General features: G+C 39.2%; 1 protein-coding gene across 1 annotated transcript; it reads left to right on the top strand.

Annotated features, from left to right (window-relative positions):
- Positions 1-362: 362 nt before the first annotated feature.
- LOC115761948 (serine-rich adhesin for platelets) lies at positions 363-13994 on the top strand. Its single transcript, XM_030703984.1, has 12 exons — positions 363-439; positions 3299-3641; positions 3702-4393; positions 5140-5258; positions 5333-6038; positions 6102-6473; positions 6534-8423; positions 8475-9626; positions 10458-10619; positions 10806-11242; positions 11858-11959; positions 12805-13994. Exons 1-11 carry the CDS (start codon positions 422-424, stop codon positions 11889-11891), a joined length of 5925 nt encoding a protein of 1974 aa, XP_030559844.1. The 5' UTR covers positions 363-421; the 3' UTR covers positions 11892-11959; positions 12805-13994.
- Positions 13995-18258: the final 4264 nt, after the last annotated feature.

The following is an 18258-nucleotide window of genomic DNA, read 5'->3' as shown; positions in this document are numbered from 1 at the left end:
ATGTTTTGTTCATATGTTTTATCAGCCTTCGTCTTCTCGTACGCCTTGGCCTTTTGCATGTATTTACTTTATTTCTTTTTTAACCGCTCTACAGCAATCATCTTATGTTTTCTTGGTTTTATGCGCACATTTTTCTGCATCAAATATGGGTTTCTTGGTTCTTGTTTCGATTTTCCTTTTCTGTTAAATTCAATTAGATGTCGCCAAAGCAAAACGCGCAGCGAACAATGTGAAACAAAAAAAAAAAAAAAAAAAAAACAGAAATCGTATATGTTCTATCATACAAACCTTTTTGCAGATTTTTGATTTTGTATCCCCATCATCACCACCACCACCACTACAACAACAACAATAACAACTATAAGAACAAGAACAAGCACCACCAACAACAACAAGAACATCAACTGCGTCAAGTGCGACGATGGCTGCCATAAATACGGTAAGTACGCGAAAAGCAACGCCAACAGCAACAAAAGCTACAATAAAACCTCCGTTTGTGTGCAATCATTCATAAGGCACGATAAATAATACACAATATGTATGATCTGACATACACACACATACACGTCTTTATGCCTATGGCACAAATAGCATTTATTTATATAATCAAATTGGCCAACATTGCGTATGAGCAATATCAGGCATGCGCCAAGCTAGCGCGCAAACACACACTGCATAAATAATCATCAAAAAGCAATAAAATATTTAAGATTAAAGCTAATCAAATATTAAACTCATTAAATTACGCATTCGCCGTGTTAAGCACGTTCTAAACATTGAACAGGCTGCAACACATATCATTCATAAACATTTCCCAATTTAAAATAACATAAACGCCCAACAGCCTTGCGACTTGGACTTGGTTGATGAATGGCTTATGCTTATTGATGATGGCGACGTTGATGACGAATTCATTGCCTTTGCGCGAGCGTTGGGCTTTTCCAGTGGAGGGAAATAAGTTGGGAAAACTGAGGCAGCAAGCCAGAGGGTGTGCCTGAACATGTGTTTCAACTCATTTTACTAATAAGCAAAACCCGATGACAAATTGCCGCCTAAAGTATTCAATTTGATGTTGTCATATTCTCAAAAATGTTATGAATATGTATATGAATGTTATACTTACTTACAAAATTGTATGTGTGCCAGGAGAGGACACCTGTGAGACAAATGCTCCGCCGTAAAAATCAGCCGTCGATCAGCCTAACATCCAACCCTCCGTCCTCGTATGATTCTTGCCCTGCTTTTCGGCGCAGAGCAGAACCGCTTGCTCCTATATTTTGGACGTCAGTTTCAACCAGTCGAAGGTCTTACTTTTTCTTCTCTTAATTTTTTTTTTTTTGGAGTGACATTGACAGTTGATTGACATATGAATCACGCTGTAAAAATATACACATTCACATCACACGCATGCACCGTGGCGCAGGTGAAGATGGCACCGCGACATGTCGCAACAGGATGTGCCGTCATGTTCGGTGGTGTGTGGTGTTTTTCTCATGGCTGCCCCTGCTGTGATATGACAGCCTGACATGTTAGCCGAGATTTTTTTTTATCAGTCAGCCCATGCGCATAAAATTCAGCCCTGCTAAACAATAATAAATATTAATTGAATGTACTATGCGACTAAATAACTTGCGTTGTTGTATGTAATTAAAAGCTGGAAAGCTCTAGTCGGGAATGCTTGACTACAAGACACCCTATGAAAAATGAATTTATAAGTTAATAAACTTTTTTTATTTGACTGTGCGAAATTGTCAGAAAGTTAAATTTGTTTTATTATGTATGGTGGTATTCGTTGCTCCTATAATCTCCGGAGTACATTGATAATGCCAATAATTGATTTGATAAGTTTTATAATGATACTCATTTGATTTTTGGCGAATGCGCTTATTTCAATGCCACATTTTTGCCTTGTAAATATGAAACAAACAAAATAAAGAAGATATTTAGGGATGAATTTCCCAACGTGCGCATGCATTTGCTTTGTGCATATGTAAGTATATCAAAAAGTACAAATTTATGTTACAGCTATTCGAGACTGGGGCACTCAAAATTGTTTTCTTTAGGGGAAAGTTAGCGCCAATATAAAAAAATTGTTTAGTATATTATCACTCGTCTGCAGGCTAACATAACAACAGTCAACAGTCATATTCTTTGAATAAAGAAAGGAAGTACGAAATTTACCAAAACATTCATTAAATGAGTGATAAAACCAGAAACCAATTAAAAAGAGCTCTCACCTGGCCCATCCATTGTATGTTCAAGCACTTTAAAATAAACAAAGCATTAACACAACATATAAAACTGCCGCTCCCTGAGCTGCTTATTCCACAGAGGCAGGCACTAGGCCACTTGGGCATTTGGCCACTTAGGCACTTAGGCACTTGGCCAATTGTGGCTACTGCTCCATTGCCAGTGACCAGATCAGGGTAACTTTTCATTTTTTGTGCGCTGTTCACTTTGCGCACAACTAAACAATAAACACTTTGTTTATTTATGCAATGCGAAATTTTATGTGCTCGGAGAAACTAATTTATGCGAATGTCTTCGTTTTAGTTTTCCTTTCGGCTATCGTCGCAGACACTTCTGGAAATTTATGCCCAACTTTTTTGTTTATTTGCTCTTGTTTTGCTGTTACGGGCCATTGCAAGCCTCAATAATTGGTCATTCGTTGCGGCGTATAAGCCTTTAATTGCCTAACACCTCTACCACTCTGTCCATTTGGCAAATATGCATGTTAATATGACCCAGTAAACTCGATCTTCCCCAGAGCATCGACTCCTGTTTTTATTGCATTTTAATAAATATATACATGCGCTGTCATATCAAACATATCAAAAGGCTGCCCCTGAAATATAACATTGCGCAAAGCAATTTAACGCTCACACAAATTCGTATATGTCTAAGTATTTTATATTGCAACGAGGACGTTTGCAATTGTTGGACCCGTCGACTTCCGTGCTTACTACAACACAATATGAAGAGGCATGTGACTCAAAGTGAAATGCATTTAAATTCAATTAATTATGCGTCGCGTCTTTCATTAGGTGACAGTTGCCGAGAATTATCAATAATCTAAAATAAGCCCGCCTGACAGCCGCAGAAGACGCCTTCAGTTGTCGCTTAGCTCGTGGCAGTCATTTAGAACGGACACGACGGCATATTGTGTTTGTAGCTCTGCCTCTTTCCAATTATCTTTCTTATTCAGTAAAGCGCACAGATAAATAATGTATATTAGCATAGGTGTAGTCATAATTAAGCAGCTTTTAGCCTTTGCTCCTCTATATTTTGTCCGCCGCAGGTACCTAAGAGCATACACCTGCCATTGACGAATCTCAGCGCACCGCGCGTGCTGATGTGCAGCGCATCTGTCGGCAGCGAGGGTTCCGTAACACTGCAACTAAGAGATGCGAATGCCTTGGAGGCAGCCGACAGCACGACAACAGCAACAACAGCACCAGCAACAACAATAGCAACCAATGCAATATCAACATCGTCATTAGGCACCCAAGCGAATGGCGTCACAGTGCTTGAAACGTTCTCGGCATCGTCAGGAATAACGTCAGCATTGGAGAATGCGCTGACCATTGGCTATCCGGATCCGGACATGTTAGCAGATGTCTTGGGCACCATACAGACCGCCTGTAAGTCAGAACTAGTACGGGCTTGAATCGATTAACTACATTTATGCATGCCATTTTCAGCATTTAAAAACAAACAAACTAGCAGCAATACTAACATCTATAGCAACAACAGTAAGCGAAGTAGCTACATCAATGGTAGCAGCAGAAGAAACAGCAGCACTTCAACAACAATTCTGAACAACACCCTAGCAACAACGAGCTCTGGAGTTCATCTGGCCGGTCCAAATAAAATAACGATAACGCGACGCAGTGCCAGCAATAAGATCAGCGTGCAAACTGTTAGCGCTTCCACAAATACAACCATTAGCAGCATTGGCGGCAGCAAGACCAACTACATAAAGAACTGTCTGATACGGAGCAGCAGCTGCAGCAACACGGCCACCAATGTCACGACGCTGGCGCAGATTATGAGCAACAGCAGCACCAGCAGCGCAGCCAGTTTACTCAGTCAGCACAATAATAATAGCAACTGCAGCAACAGCAGCAACTTCAGCAACGCCTCATCCGTGGGCAGCAGCATTAGCATTGGCAGCAGCAGCAGCAGCAACAGCAGCAGTAACGACAGCAACAGCAGCAGCGGTCACAGTTTGAGCTTCAAGAGCAACGGTCGAAATGTTCCTGGTATTGTAACTGCAGCAGCATCCACGAACACCACAGGCACCGGCATTGGCATTATTACCGTCGATAACGCACCCAGAAAGAGCCGACCCAAACTATCCTCGCCGACTCGTCACGGACCCCAGCAGTGTCAGGTGCGTAATTAACTGCACTGGCCAAGTGCCAAAACCGTAAAGCAAAGGTTATATTGGTTTTGCGCAATCCCCGTTTTTCTGTTCACCCGTCTGTATACTCGTCTTTTGGCTCTGTTAAAAAGCTTAAAACTTGGTCGTGGGCATACCGCAAAAATCTATGTTTTCCCAGATCACAATTCGGAATGACCACTTCAGAAGATAGAGACAATATTATGGCCGTAACAGATTTAAATTTTGGATAAATTTCGAACTTTATTTTAAACATTTTAATAATACCCACCCCACAGGGTCCATTAAATATAAAATCATTTTCTTGTTTGTTTTCAAAAATATTTAGCTTCTGCCACCAAAATATTATAAATAAAAAAATTGAACTGTCCTTCCCTACGGATTATATTAAATAGGGTTTGCAAAGTTTCGCAATTCTATTCTTTAGTCGATACTCGATTTGAGAGCAAATTAATTCTGATATTTCGATATTCTCAATATGTAAAATATTGCCCGTATTAGTTAAAGGTGTCCTATTCATGTCGAAATTTACGTCGGTGGCTATGCTCATTTCATAAAAACAAGCATAATTATGTATTACGAACTACGTATGTTATATTACGCACACGCAACGTGGCTCATTAAAATTTCAAAATAGCCTTTAGGGGCGTCTGCAAAGCTTTCAGTAATGTAGACGGCATCTGAGGACCGAGTGTGATGCTAATTACATTTCTCTTGCTTTGGTGTACTTTTTATAGATTTGTAGCAAGATCTTTGGAAATGCTTCGGCACTGGCCAAGCACAAACTGACGCACAGCGACGAGCGGAAATATATTTGCGCGCTCTGCTCGAAGGCATTCAAGCGGCAAGATCACTTGTAAGTTAATGAAGCGCTGCATCGATCTACTGATCTACTAACCTATTCAATTAAAATTTCCTGTTCCACCCTAGAAACGGACACATGATGACGCATCGCAACAAGAAGCCTTACGAGTGTAAGGCAGATGGCTGCGGCAAATCATATTGCGATGCGCGTTCTCTTCGCCGTCATTCAGAGAATCACCACGGAGGCGTGGCAACGCTCAATAACAACTCACTCTCGCCCACAGCTAGCTCAAACTGCGGCAGCGGAAGCAGCAGCAGCAGCAGCAGTAGTGTGGGTGTGACCACCAGCTCACTAAGTCTTTCACCGGCTACAGCTAGTGGGGACGCCAGCTCGCCAGATGGGGCCACTTGCATTCGTACCTACATTTCCACAGGCAGCTCTGTGGTGGATGCTGCCACTGGCATTGCGCTGTCCGATGAACAGATCAAGGCTATGAATTTGCCAATTAAAACGGGAGTCACATTGCTGTCGCCTACCACTTCGACATCCTCAATAGCATCGTCGACAACATCATCATCTTGCTCAACATCTGGCGGTAGCGGCAGCTCCGTTCTGACTAGTTCGCCCACAATTACGCTTAGTGATGGCGCAACCTTAGAGGGCGATGGACTAACGCGCGAGCAACTCGATCTCATAAGCAAGATCATGCAACAGACTAAGCAAACCAGTGCCCAAGTGACGGTCTCTTCGCCCAACAGCGTCAGCTCCTATAAGATCAATACAGAGACGGCACCAGTCTCGGCACGTCCACGCACGTGGAACATGCAATTGGTAAGCATTGGATGAGCCCAAGATTTATTGACCTCTAACCCATAATGCTGTTCATACTTTCAGCTCAATAATGCGCAAAATGTCACCGTTACCGTGGAGGATGGTACAGATATGGTTGCCTCCGCTTCAAGTTCACCTGACGAGGTCAAGGACGATGAATTGAACCAGCAGCTAGTGGCCGCTATTAATCCCCACCTGCTCAATATTGTTAAGATTGACAAGCCGGTTGAGTGCAATCTATGTCACCGCAAGTTCAAAAATATACCCGCTCTCAATGGGCACATGCGTCTGCATGGCGGTTACTTTAAAAAGGATCCGGAAACCAAGCGCAGCGAGAAAAAGGACTCCAGCGGACCGCCCTTGCAGACTGCGAGCATAGGTGTGCGTGCCCTTATCGAGGAGAAGATCATTAGTAAGCGCAAGGACATCAATAAGGTGATTTGACATAAGCCCCCGATAAAACGACTCAAATTAATGCCGTCTCCTGTCTCGCAGGGCGCCTTCGTTGTGCCTGCTCCACCCAGCAGCACCGCAAACAACGGAGGTGTTGGCAGCTGTAGCAACAACAGCAACAGTCTGCGCCGCTCCTTAAGCGACTTAGAGAGCTTCTTAAGCCCGAAGAGTAACACGAGCAGCCTGAGCCAGGCACTAGCCACCAGCACCAGTACTACTACAGCGGTGCTGCCCGCGGCTACCACTATCAAGAGCAGCTCTGGGCTAAGTATACAGCAGATTGGACTGCCGCAAAGTATTGAGATCTTCAGCGGAGGTCACAGACATCCCAAAACCCTTAATTTGGGCAGTGGCGCCAATACAATTACCATTACCACCAACAACGTGCCAACGACAACAACCATGAGCGCACTGACGGCTCTTAAGGGCGGCGGTAGCATCAGTGGCGTCACTAGCAATGCGGACTCCAAAGACTCGACGTTAATTGAGTTACTTAAGCGTGGAACGCGCATTGCCGTGGCCTCTAAGAAAACACAGCTACAGGCACAAAACAGTACAAATCTGATCTTAAGCAATGTTGGCGGCTCGGAGCTCACAACCATTAGCAGCAGTGTCCAGGCTGGTCGGCAGATTATCACCAACAACAATCGCACCGTCATCATACCTTCTGATGTGCACGTGGTGTCCACCAAGAGCAAGTTAATTTCTAGCAACTCCCTCACAACCAACGACAGCAATACAACTTGTTCTGCAAGCAGTATATCATTGCCAGACGGGACTCCCCTCTCCCTGACCATAACGCCCAGCCAGGAGAGTGTAGGTGTCGGTGAAGCAAACAGCATAGCTGGTGGTGGGGGTGTTTACACTGTTACTTACACTTCCGATGCGGATGCATCGGATCTCTTCGAAGACGCTGAGGTGTACAATGTATCGGACACGGAAATGCTACTGCAAACTGTGGATACTATGGAACTGCTCAACGATGACGAGGACGATGTGCACAAAAGCGAACATTCCGAGGACTTTTCGCTGCTCAGTGAGGCCAGCGATAATGTTCACACACGGCTGGTCAAGCTGGAGCCCGATCCTGTACACAGCAGCACAGCCAGCAGCCTCAATAAAACGACGCCGTTGCCCACCTTTCAGCAATTTCATTCCAAAGAGATTATCATGCAGAACAGTTCTCAAATCCAGGCCATCGCCAACATGCGTGGAAACAGCACCCTAGGCTTGCTCTCGTCACCGTTGCATTCGCCACTAGCCTACCCGACGCCACCCTCCAGCCACGAGAATGTGGCTCAATCTTCACCCTTTGTAGAGGATGCTGCGGCTCAGTTTGTGGATGCCAGTCACACGTTCTTTGGCGATAAAACAGACTTCTCACACGTCTATTTTAAAACAGACGAGAGCGATTCCATGCAGCAGCTCAGTGATAATGACAACGAGAAAATACTTAAACTAAAGTCGGTGCTGGAAGAAAGCAGCTTCGATCCATCCATTAAGGTGGAAGATCTCTTGAACAGCACCGAGGACGATGCCGAATGCGACCTGCGGGAGTTTGCCGAGACGAATCTCTCATTTCTCGATGAGGATCAGGAGTTCCTAAATGACTCACGAAATGCTACCTCGCCTCTGTCTGAGTCCTTCTTCACCAGTGGCATTGGATCTGCAGAGGATGTTAAGCAGGTGCTACGTGAGGTGCTGCCCGATGAAAATATGCAACTGCAGCTAACTAGCGAGCAGCAGGGCGAGAACATCATTGATCTTTACTATTTACCGGGGCTGGGCCTGCAATCCCAAATGATGCCTAACTCTGATGATCCACTTTTGTCCTCCTCACCAAGAGAATTCGGTCAGCAGCGACAGGTTGTCCACACGACAACGTCTACGACATCGACCACACAACCTATCGAGCAGTTGCAGTCTACCACTGTACTTTACGACCAACATCAACTGCAACAGCAACTGCAACTGCAGCCCCAGCAGGAACAGCAAGAGCAACATCAGCAGCAACAGCAGCAGCAACAGCAGCAGCAACAGCAGCAGAAACAGCAGCAGCAACAGCAGCAGCAACAGCAACAGCAACAGCAATCTCAGCAACAGCAAGAGCAAATGCAATTGCCACAGCAATCTGCAATTCAATCTGAACAACCAGAACAGCAGCAACAGACAGACTTTATGCTCACCAACTTTACTCCCGTGTCCTGTCAAACACAGTACCTAGATGCCACTCAGCAGTCGATGATGCTGCAGCCACTGAATAGTTTGCTGCAGCCAATACTTTATGGCAGCAACAGCGCATCCAACGATAAACAAGCATTTACCTCGATGCTTAACTCGAATGCCGGTCAGACAACTGAACTGGATGCGAGCCTGCTCTTTGCCTGCGGCGACAGCATCAAAAATAACTGCAGCAAACCTATGCTTGCCGCATTACCTGCAGCAGTAGCTACACCAGTAGTCACAGCAACACCGAGCGTTTCCAATCTACAGCCGCTGTCCAACCAAACTAATTCCATCTTAAAGCGTCGCCTGCGTTCAAATGGAGCACAGGATGTGCACAAGTTCTCGAAATTCCAAACACTTTCCCCGCATCGCTCAAAGCTACGCAAGCCTTCGCGGACACACTACACACCCGCGCCAATTCTTAATCCAGATCGCAAGGGCACAGGACTCTATTGCAATGTGCGTAAGCAGCTCGGCCAAGGAATGTTTGACGTCTTTGACGATGACTTTGGCGATCCTGTGGGGTTGGTTGATTTCTGCGATGAGTCCAAGGTGAATCTTGGATCCACTTATCAAGCGCAGATCCCAGCCTGCAAATCGCCAGAAGAATCAACCAAGGAAACAATGAGTGCAGACCTACTTTGGGATCCAAGCGTACAGATAGACGAGAAGATACTAATGCGTTATATAGATCTCAGCAAATCTTCGGCCGTTCCCATGGGTAGCCATTCCGAAGAGGTAGCCCTTCAAACGCTGCTCGAGGCCAAAGGCAACTCAGCGGCGGCTGTGCTCACCCTGTTGCAAACGCAGTCCAGCGCATTCCAAATGAAATGGACTGCCTATGAGCTAGAGCAGTTTCTACGTGGTCTGGAGAAGCACGGGAAGGACTTTGGAAAAATTGCCAGCGAGGTAAATTTAAGTAACTCACAAAATAATGTTTGTATAGGAAAGTTTTAAAAAGGTCTTTTAGCTTAAAATCTATAGCAGCGTTCAAAATTGGGCTATGCAATTGTATTTCCATATAAAATTGAACAAGAACGTAACAAAGTCCGTGTTTCCAAAACAATTTCGGCACTACTTATTTTAAGGATGGCTGCAGGCCAAACATATCTTTGGTTCACGCTCCTCAATGCCTCACCTTAGGTTTTTCTCGATCTTACAACTGCCGTAGCATTCATTTAACTATGGGAACTATTAAGAGATAATGCAAGAAGTCCGCTTCACTTATAGTATGGAAGTATTTCACCAAAAAAAAACGATCGGTTTATTTTCTTCATATTGCGGGGAAGTATTTTAACGAGGTCAATCCCGTTAAATTATATTTTTGAGTATTACACCAACTGTTCCAAAAATACCTAAATAATTTATGGAAATTTGGTAGGCATTCGAAAAAGACCAAATTTTAAACGCTTTTGCCGATAGACTCTGCCTATTTCAAATTTATTTGTTACTCAAACGTTTAAACACAGTCTAAAATATTTTGCTTAAGCCTGATAAATCTTTACCACGCATCTTTGAAATCAATAATAAAATGAATATTTTTTTTTGCGTCTTCTCGAGGCCTTAACCGAAAATCGATAAGCGTCGATACCAACATCCCTTTGTTGTTATTTGGTTTGTTAGAGATTTGAACCAACAAAATAGAAACGAGAATGAGTATGTTTGTTACTGTTAAGCATACTATTTAAGAATTTTTGAGCACTCTTCCTGGTATCACAATTATACTTACATTCCTTTCAGTTACTTACGAAGACTTCGGGCGAATGCGTTCAAATGTATTATTTTTGGAAAAAGCTATGTGTGGACTACAAGGTTTCTCACCTAAAGATGGAGCCAGTTCCTGCCAGCACCCCAATAGTGGAACAGAAGCCCTACGTCTGCGAGATTGCCGATTGCTCGGCGGTAAGTTATAGTCTATGAATGCTGCGATATATTGAGTCCGGCATATGACCATAATTAGTTCTGCCTAGCCCCATAGCACAACAACAAGTCCTCAAAACTGACTCACATTCATTTTTCCTTTCTTTCTTGTACATACTGCTAATATATCTCCCTGCGTTTGACTCCGCGTCTGTGACCAAACTATAGAGCTTCACCTCAAAAGCAGCTCTGCATGGTCATGTTCGCATACACGCTTATGGCAGAAATGCCAACAACAGTAATAGCAACAACAACAACCAGCATGCCACGGCAGTTAGTGCCAACAACAACCACACTTGCAACAATAGCAGCAACAACAATAGCAACAACGCATGCGCAACCCAGACTAGTAGCCATACCAATCAATGCAACAGTGCAACAACAACAATCATAACGCACGCCAATGGCAATAACTCCACCCTCAACAACAATATTATCAGCAACAACATTGCACCAGGCTCTTCCATAAATACTGCTCTGTTATCAGCAGCAGCAGCAGCAGCAGCAGCAACAGGAACAGCATCGACAGCATCAAAAGACAGCAGCAACAGCAGCAATTCCAATACAGCCAAGGAGAGTGAATTTCCCTGCAAGGTGTGCGGCAAGTAAGATTCCCCCAAGAAAATATCCACAACAATTCGTAAAACCTAAAATGCCAGCTCATGAAAATTTGAATTACGCAAGCATATTGAGCGATTTGAGTGCCCGTATTGAGTTAAGACCGTAAAGCACGTTATATCGTAGCCGTAACTTTCGTCTTAAAAGTTATTTGTAATTGACCCCAAACATCTGGGCTAATAACTATCACTTTGGTTTCGTGTTCCTTTTTTCTTTTTCTTTTTTCTTTTTCCGTCTTCCATTTTCGTTTTGAACGTAAATTTGTTTTCGTTTAAAATCTATGATTTCTTATAGTAAGTTCTGCTCTACACTTTCTAGCTCCTTTCCTATCGATCTACTATATGTTAGCCTCGGTTTGCTTCATGCCTTGATTTCGTAGTGTTCTTTGCAGCATTTAGTTCATTCCATGTATCAGTCCTAAATTTTCATGCCGTTTAGTTAACGTTTTCATTACGCGATAATAATTGTTGTTATTGTTGTTGTATTGTATTTATTGTTCCATGATGACAATCTAAACAAAATTAAACTATATCCAATTACAATACGCGCGCCTACTCAAACCATCAAATCAATAAATGATTCAATAAATTGCAATTTTAAAGCGAAGTGTCACAGGTCGCAAATAGGCGTTACTGAAATCAACTCCTCACAATATCAGCCTCAGGGCGATTAAAATCGCTTGGGCCACGACGTCAAAGCCAAGGGTAAGTATATATATATATTTATATATATATATGATATATTTATAATTTTATGTTTTCAATTTGCGTTTTTTTTATTTCATTTCTGTTTGTCTCTTAATTACTTCGTAACTCTCTGTTCTCTGATTTTATGTATTTTTGTACTTACTTATTTTGTTTTATAAATGTAGCGCTAAATGGCAATTGCATTTGATCTATTGTAAATATAACACCCACATAACCGTTTCTGGGAAATTCGTTCATCGATTTTAACCAATTTCTAAATGTGAAATTCTTTCATACCATGAAGGAGCTTGCTTTATGCGTGATCCTGAGCATCTGATTGGCTTAAAATTTGGTCTAAATTATACAAATATGTATATAACGCATTGTTTCGAGATCACAACTGAAGAATCGCCGCAATTGTATTCATTATGTTACAACATTCCAGCGCACATAAATTTTAACTCTTTCGTTCTCTTACAACTATACTTATTAATTTTCTATTTTATGTTTCGAAACTTTCAAGCAAAACTCTGTACTCTCCATAGTAAATAATAACAACAAAGCAATTTATCTCCACACAAGGCTAAGTAACAGAATACCGACAAAAAGAAATTAAATAAATAGAACAGAAAAAAAAGCTTTTCGTGTTTTTGCATGCATCACCGCAAAATCTATACATCTACTTATATGCATGTAATTTAGATATTAAAAATTCTCTGCTTTATCTGTGTTCCCTTCTACATCTAAGTGTTCTTTGTGCTTATATTCTATAGCTCGCATTCTAGTTAAATTACGTACCGACCTTGTTAATTCAAGACTCTAATATAAGACACTTGCTACTCTTCTGTCTTTGTATTTACCAGAGTCTTCAATAAGGTCAAAAGCCGCAGTGCCCATATGAAAACGCATCGAGTACAAGAAGCTGAACAATCATCCAATTCCAAACAGCAATCTAACAATGGAACTCTGTCTGCAGTAGCAGTGGCAGTAGCAGCATCAGCAGTACCATCGGCTCCCTCTGCAGTAACAGTTCTGGCCACCGCATCTTCTTAGATATGGATAAATAGCCAGGCACCAGCATCGATTGACAATCGCGTAAAGCAAGCAGCAAGCATTGTTTACCACTCTTAGAATATAAAGTTAGTCTACAGTCAGAAGTAAAGTAAAATACAGACATTTATGAAAAAATAACCAAGCTCAGAGTTAAATGTGTATTGTAAGTAAATGAATATTGTAATTTTGATGTATTTAGCAGTTAAAGGCATTTTTCTAATTCATACTTTTCACATGTTTTCTACACACTCTTCCTATCTCACTACCTATCTATCTACCTATATATCTTTCTGTCTCTGCTAGACAACTCTTGGGCTTGACACTAACAGATATATGTAGATCTGAGTCATAGTCTAATTTGTACATAAATTTAACCAACAGTGAAGCAAGTTCAAATTGAATTGTTATTAACTAGTTATTGTAGGCAAATGCAATATTTGTGTTACACACTTAAATATACCTACCGTATTTTTACAGTAGGCGTTTTTCTTGACTCTCGACTCGACTGTAGTTTTAACCTAAGTCCAAATCAACGTTGATTTAATCTAGTAGCCCGTACGTACTGTTTAATACATGTTTTTCTACTTAAACTAGTTGCATCCCATTTTACAGATACTTTTTTATTGCGATACGTGTTTAGCCAGTAAGAGTTACGACATGTACATGATTGAGTACATACAAAAGTATATAGCTTATACGATCATTGTTGTTTTAGGTTTTAAGCTCCAATTCAGCAAATTCAAGCAGAAAACCTAAAACTTTTATTGTACTTACACATCTAAACTATTGCTATATGTAAAGCAAATAAAAATTCTAGTGAAATCAAGTGATATTGAGTGAGATCAAAAACGATTTTAGCTAAAAAGAAAACAAAGTGTAACTCAAATTGAAACATTTTAACTTTTACCGCCATATTGTAAATAGAAACTACATATATAGAAGAAAAATGCATGCATATAAGTAGATAAATATATTGTAAATATACTTATATACATAGTAAATTCTTTATATACATATACATTTGTATCTACTAAGTAAATGTTATTTTAATGTTTCTCCAAATGCATAAAAGACATAATATTTATTGATAAATCAGATACACACACAAGCACACACTCATTCACCTCGAGGCGATAACTTAGGGTATAAAAAACATCTTTTGTTTAGCCCCAAACTACACACAATATATACACATAACGTTTTTAGTAGGTATATAGTACTTAAAAACATATATTAATTAATAATATAAATGTATATGTACGCGTACCTAATTGGTATAACAGTAAATCTGCCAGTAAAATGATGAATAACAACAACAAGAATCACACGTTTTCCATTTGGACAGTGAGCTAATGTACTACAGCAAATAGATCAATTGAGTGTACGCAATAAATGTTTACGAGGCCAGTGGTATATTATGACGTAAATAAGTATAATGTTATGTAATGTAATGTATCTGTAAAAAAATGCATGCAAAATCTACTTGTATTTAGAGCTACATACATAAAACTAACCAACTCGAACCGACACAGCCAAGCAAAAAGCAAACAAACTCTTAGCAATTTTCAAGGTTGTAATTTGCTCATTAATCGATCAATAGGACATCAGCTAGTCTAAATAAGTATTTAACACGGAATCCAGTCCTGAACTTCAATACTCAATACTCAGACACGACTGCAGGATGCAGAATACTGCTACATATATAAACATGTTCCGATGCACAAACCTGTGCCAGATTATCTTTACGTCCTCCTTACGTTTTATTCGCTTAACTTTAAAAAGGAAGACCCCATGTTCATAGCCCTTAGTTAGATAATGTTCATAATTGTTTGGTATTTGTGAGTGTAAAAGTATGTTTTACTTCTTGCTAATAATTCAAATACACCCATACATACAGACATAGATACGTAATTGCAATATGTTATGTAGGTCAACAATTGCATATGAATACAAATGTAATTAGGTTCAGCTACAGCCAAAGCAACCCACCACTAAGCATCTTCAGAACTGTTTGTTGTGGGCTACGAAAGCCACTTAAAAAGACTCTTCTCAAGACAGCTACACTATTTTTGTACCAAACGTATATATATACGCGTACAATCGCAAATTTATGTGGTCTATGTTAGCAGAAACGAATCTGTGCATACATAAAATAAAACATATGTGCAATAGAAAATTCAAATTCTGACTATCGACTTATGTTGTGTGCATTTTCTCTACGAATTAGTCAATACATAGACACAATTTCCCTTCCTTTCCCACAATGCTTTACTTTGAAAAGCCTTGAAAAAAATATTAAAAAATGCCTTCAAGCTTAAGTCTTAAGTATTATGAATAAAGTCTTCAAATGTGTGCTTAAGCAAAAGTATATACCATAAATAATAAATATGTACTTAGCTGTATTATTTAGGTAATGTTAAGTAAGATTCGGTAATTTGTTGCTTTACCATAAAGTTTCCTAAAGACAAAAAAGCCATATTTCGAATAAGAAGAAGAGTTAAATAATAACATATAGCATATTAAACTAGTCTGCAAGTTGTAAGTCCTACCGTCTAGTCACAAGAGAACTTCTTGCTCGATTCATTTTTGTCTTACACACATATTTACATACATATATATATATATTAATTTATTTTTATGTTTAATATTTCCTTATCTATTGATTAAATATTCGTATCTGTTATTTCAATGCGATTTGGGTGCATTTTTATTTCATTAGTCGAAACGCAAACAAAGTAGATATGACAATCTGTGAAATATATTTTGTGCTATATTCACTTTCCTCTAATTTCAAAAGAAACTGCAATCTCAGCGGCGCCAGCACTTTATTCGAATACTCTGCGTTGTGATTGTTCATTAAGTGTACGAGAATGTATAATATAATATAAATATATATATATAAATATATAAATATATATACACACATGCACATACGATTAGATCGAGCGTATGTGCATACTATAAAATCTGTATATAAGCTAAAAAAAAAACAAAATGCTGGATCTGCACGCGCTCATGGGCCACTGACTTTAGCTCAAAACTCAAACTCAAGTGAATTAACAATATAATATATACTTATGTATTCGCAAAAATCACTTTCTAACAATAATTTTAATATACAAATTATGTGCAATCTGAGGAACTTCTTATATGGAGTTAACCATATGCACAAGTTCATATTAACAAAAACAACTGAATTACTTCGAGAAACAATACCAAACAGAATCTTTTTAAAATTGAAAACGATTGATAATAGCTCTTAGACATATCAATTTAATTTAAAATACAAAAAAAGAAACTAAAACTTATAAGAAAAGCATTCAATACATGTATACATAGTAAATACAGACATCATCATCCAAATTTCTATGGATGATTGCATTCCTGTTTAGCATATAAGTGCAAATTTCAGGCAAAATGCCGATAATGCAAATATACATGTAAGGCATACTTCTATAGGTCTGACGAACTAGTGATGAATGATGATTATATTATACATTTCTTAGGCAGAGAGTGTGGTATATACATATTTGTATTATTTTTCATGAGATCTTTGATTATCGTGAGATTCGATTCGATTTAAATTATTATTATTGAAGGTTTGAACAATATACAGACACTTCTAATCAATCAGCTCAATGACTCATAAGCTCATAAGATAAGTTATTTTTAAATATATATTTTGTGCCACACGGTAATCTAGCCAAGATTCAAGATTCATCGCAACTAATTCAGGCCTATAATCACACGTGCACACATTCATCGCAACTAACTCTACAGCTCAGTATTACTGATTCGATCAATGTGGGTACTTTCCCGAATCTCCAACAGTACGAATGTAAAAATAAAGTACCATATACAAGTACACAACTCTCAGACGTAAGTTTTAACTGTAATATGCAAATCTTTTATAAACAAAGAAACTGTTACTTTATGGCATTAGTTAAAATGCTATAACCTCTTGTTGAACGTAAATTGTACTTAGCATGTAAATTCTCTAAAATACAAAAAAAAGAAAAAACAAAAAAAAAAAAAAACAAAACGAAAAACAAACGCAGACACACATAATTATATTGGTCTAAAATTATTGATACAGTAAGAAATATTTTACGGTACACACATGTATGTGTACAAATGCATAAATGTAAACATAAATGTTTTCATGGTTGTAACTGATGATCAAAATAGGTGTAAATTGAAATGAACGGCAAAAGGATTTTACATGCTATCATTTAATACAAATCTGCTTAATCTTTGCTTTACATTTTTGGTACCTAAGAATAACAAATGCAAATTGTTTGGCACATAACTTATGCATTTTTTCAACGAAACTAAATCGAAAACAAAAACTATATCTCTTTCGTTACTGAAACAGAGAAGAATACGATATTTTTTAGTTATACATATGGAAATATTCTTTACACTTACATTTGATATCAAATTGAATAACGTAAAGATATTTGAGAATCATGAATATTCCCTCCAAATAATTTTTAAAATTATGTATTGCTAAAATGGTCAAAAATGTTCGACTATGGCTGCGTCTCTGATAATTATAATAGAATGAAAAGTTTTTAGCATATTTGAGCAATTGTCTTATAATGATGGCATATTGTATTTAGCATGATGTTACCAGTTGTATTGAACATTCAAATAATTATGATTATTATGATTATTGTGTATTGTATGTGTATGTGTAACGAATGTTGTACATGTAAACTCTTTAAAACAAAAAAAAAAAGCAAAAAAAAACAAACAAACAAAAACAAAGGTATGGCTCTTGCCATTAACTTGTAGTCAATTCTTCGAATGCATTAGGTTAAGTAAAAAACAAAAAAGAAAGATTACGAAAAATGTATGCATAGTTTGCAAACAAAGGTACAGTCTGGATGACGACCACGAATATGATGATATATGGACACTATTTTCTAAAAATATTACAACAATAATTTATTGATTTGTTGGCAATTTTATAAATACATACATACTTATGTATACACTTATACAGTTAATTTTGTTAGCTAGCAAAATGACAACGAGAACTTATGTAGCGCTGAGGTAGTTAAACTTTATGAATGTTGTACCCAAAGCCCAAGTCCGGTACACCCACTGGAGAAATCTGTACAGTCAGGAATCCTGCCTCAACGAAGAACGACTCACGATGTTGTTGTTAGCATTACCGTTACCTATCTAGTTAGCAATGTTCACTGTATCCTTAGAGAAACACACACATGTACACAAGCACACACCCACACCCACAGACA

This window comes from Drosophila novamexicana, unplaced genomic scaffold, assembly GCF_003285875.2.
Source record: "Drosophila novamexicana strain 15010-1031.04,08,12 unplaced genomic scaffold, DnovRS2.1 tig00000512-arrow-arrow-pilon, whole genome shotgun sequence".
In the NCBI taxonomy this organism is placed as follows: domain Eukaryota; kingdom Metazoa; phylum Arthropoda; class Insecta; order Diptera; family Drosophilidae; genus Drosophila; species Drosophila novamexicana.
This window is presented reverse-complemented; position numbering and strand designations above follow the sequence as displayed.

What these genes read in the sequence shown, in the direction of transcription:
- LOC115761948 (XM_030703984.1), top strand. An exon ending in AGCGCAAGGACATCAATAAG is followed by an intron (nt 6,474 to 6,533) that starts GTGATTTGACAT and finishes CCTGTCTCGCAG; the next exon opens with GGCGCCTTCGTTGTGCCTGC. An exon ending in AGATTGCCGATTGCTCGGCG is followed by an intron (nt 10,620 to 10,805) that starts GTAAGTTATAGT and finishes ACCAAACTATAG; the next exon opens with AGCTTCACCTCAAAAGCAGC.